Raw genomic sequence first — 7935 nt, forward strand, 5'->3', positions numbered from 1 at the left:
TTGGAGCTACCGGAGGGTCGGGAACCGGAGGGAGGGTTATTGGACTCGGTGACGGTGAGGCTGAGAGTAGTGAGGGGTCTGTAGCCGTACGATCGCGCGCCGTCGAGATCTTCCGCCAGCGAACGGTGGAGATTGAAGCTGGCGCGGGCGAGGGAGGAGAGGGGCCTACCATCGCACCAGTCGAGGGCGAGGAATCCGCCGGCTTTTCCGGACGCGGCGCAGGCGACGGAAGATTTCTCGACGAGCGTGACGGCGGCGCCCTTCTTGGAGAGGAAGTAGGCCGCGCAGACGCCGATTACTCCGCCGCCGCAGACGACGACTCGTTTCGGAGGATGACGCTCGTCCATCGGATTTGGCGACGACGGTGATGAGGACAATCGGATTGATCTGACGGTGGAGATCTTGCGGGTTTGGGTTTGGATTCGTCCGAGAATTGGAGGTAGTATCTATTTCTCGCTTGTTGACTGTTGAGAACTTCGTGGGAGTTGACACGTGGATATCGCTACCTCGTGTCTCGTGTCGCGTTTTTTGGGAGGAAAGAAAATTCGTATGGGCCGATTTAGATTCAGGGTTCGTGAGTTGGGCTTAAATGGCTTTGTTATTATGGGCTGGCGCGGAGAATTAATTAGGCCCATTTTGATTAAGCCGAGCATGATGATTTGTGCATGTTCTACTCCATACTACTTTAATTTTAATCTCAAGATAATACCTGGAAAGAACAACGGCATGAAAATAATTCTCGTCTCGTTTATGTCATGTTAAATAATTAGATGTTATTATGATTTTTTATTTTTTATTAATTAAATGATAATTATTTTTTATTAATTAAATGATAATTATTTATTTTTAAGTGAAGCGATATAAGTAATTATTGTTTATCACGATATTTCTGATTTTTTTTTTTTTCTCGCAAACCACTCGCAGGATATAATTCTCTTGCTTAATTTTTGGCGACGACTCGTTTTAATACAATGAGAGCTTATTTTATTGTCAAAACTCAGCCTCAAGTGTGATGATATTGCAAACTAATCTTATTGAGTGAAACTTCGATTTCTTAAACATTGTCAGCGTTAGTATATGAAGGTAAATGAGTCGTTCCGAATCTTTAATTAGGATTTCTTTTTATTATCATTAAAATTAGAAAGCAAGTGCTTTGAAGCTTTAAGAAAATTCGCAAAGTGACAACCTCACATTTGGAAACACTTTTTTAAAATTAGAAAGCAAGTGCTTTGAAGCTTTAAGAAAATTCTCAAAGTGACAACCTCACATTTGGAAACACTTTTTTCACGAATTGATTTAGGGGGTTTGTATTAGAGAAAATTTATGAACTTATCTTTCGAGTGCATGAGTTTAAATTTTCACTTCTTACTTTTAATTAATATCTTTTTGATTAATATTATTATTTAATTAAAAATGATATTAACTAAAATTAAAAAGTAAAAATCTAAACTTATACACTTTAAGAGTTATTTATTTACCTTTTCGTTTACATTAACAAAAAATTTTAAAGTTAAAATTAGATCCTATCAAAAAATAAATAAATAAAGTTAGAAGCTTGGAGAAGCGAATTTTTATGACCAATGGAATTTGATCCCAAATCGCTAAATTACTGAATTGTTAAGATGTTTAATATGTGATTTAGGCACTCTTTCTTTTTGATCTGGCTTTCAGCCCATTTAACAATTTCAGCACATATTTCTCTTCAAATTAAAGTTGTTGTGCATATCACTTGCTACAAGTAATCTTTTTCGGATCTATGATTTTTAGTAGCTTCGGGTGTGATTGGAATGCCTATTTTTAACCGCAAAGGAGGAGAGAGATTGGGGGTTGAATGAATAAAGATTGTTTGGTTTATAGGTTTAAATTAGTAATTTTGTATTTTGACTTTTGAAATTTAAATTTTTTTTAAAAAAAAAACATTATAATGTAATCAAAACCATAACAACTCAATGTTTCCATAACTTTTTAAACCAAGCTAAGCTTCACCCCTTTAAAAAGGCCGTCATTTTTATCCGACTACAAAAAAAAAAAAAATAATAATGTTATATATAGTGAGTGCAAAATCTCAACCGTTGATACATATGACTCACGTGAGTCGCACAACAACAAACAACACGGATTTTATACATGGCCATTGCTTAAAAGTTTAGGCATGACCTAGCAGAAGAATACCCGTACACATATGTCCTGCGTCATTCATGCAAATCTCTTTGCTGTATGTAAATTACCAATTTGGTTCCCAAAAATGCTTTGGTTTTTGTTTGTAATTGGCGTCACACAACAAAACCTTTCATCAATGCATGATACATTGTCGTTATTTGTGAGGACCTGAAGGGCTTGAGACCCGCACCGAGGCGACAAGAATTTTCTGAGCCGAGTAGTCCCCCTCCCCCAACAATGTGTTAGTTGAATTATTGCTCTTGTCACCAACTACTAAAAATAAATAAAGGCAGCTCAGGAAAGAAATTAAACGTGTTAATCATTTCGCTCATCTAAGTTGAGAACTTGAATTAAAAGTGAATTATGTGAGAAAAAAATATGACTGTAACAGAAAAAGTTAAATTTGAATTTGAATTTGAGACTTATTAGACCATACATACCCAATAATAGAGTTTTGTACGCACAGAATGGTTAAATCAACCATTTTTAAATAGAAACCAAAAATATTGCAAAGTAAAATGCGGAATAATCAAATGAATACAGTGATATGGTTATTTAACGTGGCCAAAAATTATTTTGGAAAAGAAACCACGTGTGCTGATCACACCAGCACAAAGAAGATTCCACTATTACTAAAAACAGTTACAAAGCTTGAAATTTCAAGAAACTCCCTGAATCTACACCAATTCCTAACTCACGGTGACTCCTCTTGACTCGTCTTCAAACTCCTCACCTTACTCCGAGTCTTCTGCTTGCCTTCGGACCTCCTGACCTACTCCAAGCACAATGCCCGCCTTCATTCCTTTTGACTTACTCCGAGCATCACGATCCACCTTCGGCTCCTCCTCAGACCTACTCCGAATCCTCACAAAGTTCACATACTACAGGGTTTGAGAGTTACAAATAAAGCCAAAAGAACACTCTGATTTTCTCTCACTCTTAAGCACAAAATGAGATCACTCAATTTACTCTCACAAAATGATCTCTCAATTTTAGTCTGTGCTCTCTACACATAAAGGTCTTGATGAGACATCCTTAAATAATGAATCCGGATATGAGAGAGGTCTAGAGTCTCTCCACTTGATCAAAGATAATATTTGATTGCAATCTTCTTGATTGAATTGCTTTATTAAATCTAGCTGTCATTATGTGAGCCGAATATCTGAACCTGTAGCTGTCAAAACAAACTGAATAGACAACTCGTGATTTGTTAACAAAAATGAATTCAATCATAATCCGAGATTGATCAGAAAAATCTTGAATGAAATGTTCAAATAAACGCAATCAAAGAATGAATTGATCCTTAATGACCCAAGACTCAATTATGCGCAAGGATCAAAACTACAAAAATTGAAATCACAAAAGTTTGCCAAAAATAGATGAGATAAATTTGTGATCAGCAAATCAAAAATATTATCTCATAAGCCGGTAACTTTATCATGCAAATAATCTGAATATAGCCCACAAATCAACCTGTGTTGAAAGCCAACAAAATCTATAAGTATCCAATCAAATCAGGCTATTTATGGAAACAAATCACGAAGAAATCTATCAACAAAATATGAAAATAATGTGTAAAAACATCAACATATAATTAAATTAATTTGATATAAGGATGACAATAAAAATGCACAAATCTCACGCCAATCTCAAATGCCACATAGGAAGATTTGTGCCACATAGGATTAAAAATCCTAACAGGACTTTCTCTGGTGTTTCTTCTTTTTTTGAGAATATTAGTGTTTTTCTTCTTTTTTTTGAGAATATTAGTGTTTTCTATTTATTAGCCGTCACATCTGTATTAAAATTGATTAGAAGTCAAATTAAATTAAAAAAATAATACAGATCTGATGACTGATAAGTAAGGAACGTCAGTGTTCTTAAAAAAGAGAGAATACTAGAGAAATTTTTTTTAAATATTTGTAAGAGAAAATATTATAATGAAAACTTTAGTTGTAATTCAAATTAATAAAACTAACTGTTCATATATTATATATTATATATATATATATATACACGTACGTAAGTGTATAAAACAATTGATGATTGTAGTGCTAACCAGTTCAAAGGCATGATGGCAAGTGCCAAGTAGCTTTTTTGATGGGATAATCTTATAACCTTAACTTTGTTTTACTTGTCTTTTTATTAATGAAAACAACTGGGGTTGTAGAGATAAGCCTTTAGGAATGTAATGAGTGCTTCAATTCCCATTCTCTAATCAGCCATGATGTTGATAGCTTTGGAAGCTTTAGTACTTGGAATAAGAAAATTTTTACTTTTCTTCAATATTTCAATCAAGTTGTAGCTTGCTTTCAATCATTGTTGGGAGTTTTATAGACCCCCACAACAGCCCGGACGCTACCACTCAACCACCCTTTTTATTTTATTTTATTTTTCTTCTCTCTCTCTCTCTCTCTCGGAAGAAAGTGAGATGCCATTTTCCATGAAGACAAACAGAAATCTCTCACACACGTTTTTTGTTATCCTCTGTAACAGTTAAGAGATGACAAATGGAGTGAACAGCAGAGTATTGTTGGAGGTTAGCTCCATCAAACTGTTCAACCCTTTACGCGTCAATTTTGCCGGTTTTGTTCACACCTCTCTTTGAGATAAGTAATAATTTAAAAATAAATAAATAATAAAAGATAAGGCACAATTTTATGATCTAGTGAAGCCATGTAATTTTATCTGAAAAATACCCAGATGAAAGATCCACATACTAAAAGGTTGTTCTTTTGAAATGTAATTTGAGTATAATTTTTTAGTTGAATTTGAATTATAACTTGAGTTGAAGTTGTAATTTAAATAAAGTTGAGTAAAGTTGAATAAAGTTGAAACTTAAAAGAACGTGAACTTGAATAAAGTTGGAACTCGAATTGTCTTTTTCTGAGTTTTTTAGACAAAAGAACGTGCCCTAAATGTTACATAATGTTCCTAGTATTTTCAATTTGGGGTTTTCATGTGAACCAAACAAGGATTTTGTGCAATTTTGTTTGCCCAAGAATGAGACTCTAAATTCCAAATTCATTTTTCTCGGAAACTTAGAGCAGATTTGTTTTACTAATTTAGCTAAATTTAACTCAGTTCAAATAGTAAACACAGTTTAAATTTGTGTTTGATAAGTAGACAGTTCGAATTATATATCCCGTTTAAACTAAGTTAAACTGTCCAATTTTGAGTTTAGCTCACTCTTTAAGTTTAATCGTTCAAACTATTTTTGACAATAAAAAAGTGCTCACTTTCTCTGCTTTTCACACTTACCAAACACAAATTTAAATTTTATTCACAGTTCAGATTAAAATTTTAACTACACATCTAAATGCTAATTCGAACTACAATTTAAACCATACAGTTTGAATTTTTCTGCTCAAACAAAAAAATTATCATGTTTTTAATTAAAATTTAAACTAGCGAATTAAACGGGGGTTAAAAACCATGTTTGTAGTCAGCAGTTTCAGTTGTCATTCAGTTAGGCTTTTAACAAGATTAAGCCTATGGTCTCCATCTTGACAAAGTCAAAAACAGATTGCAACTACATTAGTTATTCCACATAACTTAATTGGGAAGAAACAAGTATTTATATACTTTTTATTTTTGTATTCTTTAACAGTTAAGGGTCATTTTCAATAAGACGACCAAACCTACCGTCCAATTACTGAAACTTTGAAACCATTATTAAGTTTGGTACTGTTAGGCGGTTTTCTTGACTTGTTAAAATTCCTTCACTGGCATTTTCACGATCTCCTTTTCTCTTCTTCTAAATCTAAGTTTTGAGATATTTATGCTCTAAATCTTAACTGTAAACCGTTTGACAAGGGTATTAAGAATTAGACTCCCTAATTCTATACTATTAAGGTTAATAAAATCACAAAAGAAAAAATAAAAACACCAAAAATCTCAATGCGAAAACTGTATTTATACTTTGTGATGTATTCACTATAACAAAAAAAAAAAGGTTGCAATCTGAGATTAATGTGAGGACGATAAATAGGCCACACATATTAAGTGATATAGAATGATATCCAAATTGAGTTATATTGCATTTGAGCTTAAGAAAAAAGATTCTAACCCATTATGGTCAGGAAATAAGAACACAAGAATAAAAGAAAGATATGCATATCTAGGCCACTTCAAAAGCAGAGAATAATAACAAATATACAAGGAACATGGGGATGATATGTGTTAGAAATCAAATCACAAATTCAGAAAATTCAAACCCAACAGTGGTTTGTGATTTGGGGCCCCAAGTGGAATTTTCCTATAATTAGTGTGACATGCCACTGTTAGAGGAGTTAGGCTAGAGTCTACTTCAAAAAGAAAGGGCAAATCCATCATATTATGTGGAAGTGATTTCTTTTGCATGCTGCCATAATTACTTTCACTTGAAACTTTGGTTTTATTTTTTTGGATTATCTTGGCTTGGCTGCCTAAGTAACATATTGTGGATAACCCATGACCTCTCAGGCACTACTAAAGTAATGACTTCTGACCTAACCCACAGGCCTACCTCAGGAGATGAAGGGGACAAAGGGCTCCACCCTCTTTGACAAATGCCCCATATCATTGGCTTGTGGTTAAGGGCACCTCTCTCACTGCTCTTTTTTTTTTTTTTTTTTTTTTTTTTTTTTTTTTTTAAAAATAGTACTTTTTCTAATATAAGTTTTTTGGAGGTATATATGCAATTTTTGTTTCTATGCATGTCTAGCTATGATGCCTATTTGGAGCACATTTGTAATGCATATTCTTGTTATATTCTCCTCCCTAGGTTCCACATCCACCAGTTTTGTGTCATGTGTTGGAAATGACATCCCCACTTAACTTATCTTCCTTTCGGCGTCTCAATAATGTGCTATGGGGGGGCCTTGTGATACCCAGCTTGTTTATCAGTTTTTTTTCTTGCTTCCCTATTGAAAATCAAAAGTGCCCTAAAATTTGGGCATGAATTTCTGGTTCCGTTTCAAAAAGTTATCTACTTAAAGCTGACAATTAAATGCGTTTATGTATATGTATATTTTTTTTTCCCCGGCGAGGGGTAACAATACGTGTGACGTAGAAGAGGCTCTAAGAAATATTTACATTGAGTTATAACTAGTCGCATATGAAGATAAAGCATGCCACTTCATTCATACTATGTGCCAATGAACATTTAATTAGTAGGTTATAAATAGTTACAAGTGCTTTCAAAATACTGGATATGGACACAACTAGTCGAGAGTAAATCTGATGTTATTAAGCTACCGCTTTGGTTGTATGTAATATTATTACAAAATATAGGATATGGACACAAAAAATAACAACCTTATTCGAATATGGCTATAACTATTCAATACACAGGGATTTTGTTTAAAGAACTCATAATTGGGAAAGAAATTATGTGACTAGTCTTCTAAGTACACTTGGTAAAGTGGCGAGGATAAGTGCAATGCTAAAGTGGGAAGCAATGTTGCTTAGATTCCATCAATATGTCTTTACTCGGTTGTATTAAGAAAGATTGGCACCAAGTTTTAAGTTGGAAGTAAGGTAGAAAAAAGGATATGATGATCTTAGTTAAAGCAATCCCCATATCTTAATTAAATCATAAGCTTAGACTTTGGCGCTGCAAAGTTTATTTTAGTTGTAACCAGTTATATATAGGCTTTAATTAGTAAATTAGTAAGGGAAAGTAGTAAGACTAATTGACTGCCCCACCCACAAACTCCTTTGAAATGGACAGAAGTACTAAACTAAAGAAAAGATTAAAAAAGGAGCCACACAAAAAAAAAAAAAAATATATAT

General features: G+C 33.7%; 1 protein-coding gene across 1 annotated transcript in view; it reads right to left on the reverse strand.

Moving 5' to 3' along the window:
* The window catches only part of LOC21392624, a 16807-nt gene that overhangs the window by 2811 nt on the left and 6061 nt on the right, over nt 1-7935 (reverse strand). Inside the window, exons 2-3 of the mRNA XM_024164893.1 lie at nt 2925-3041; nt 8-446 (exon numbers count right to left, since the gene is read on the reverse strand). Of these exons, the coding sequence (XP_024020661.1) occupies nt 8-446; nt 2925-3041 (556 nt within the window). The remainder of the gene's footprint in view (nt 1-7; nt 447-2924; nt 3042-7935) is intronic.

The sequence above is a fragment of the Morus notabilis genome, unplaced genomic scaffold (genome assembly GCF_000414095.1).
Source record: "Morus notabilis unplaced genomic scaffold, ASM41409v2 Scaffold939, whole genome shotgun sequence".
In the NCBI taxonomy this organism is placed as follows: Eukaryota; Viridiplantae; Streptophyta; class Magnoliopsida; order Rosales; family Moraceae; genus Morus; species Morus notabilis.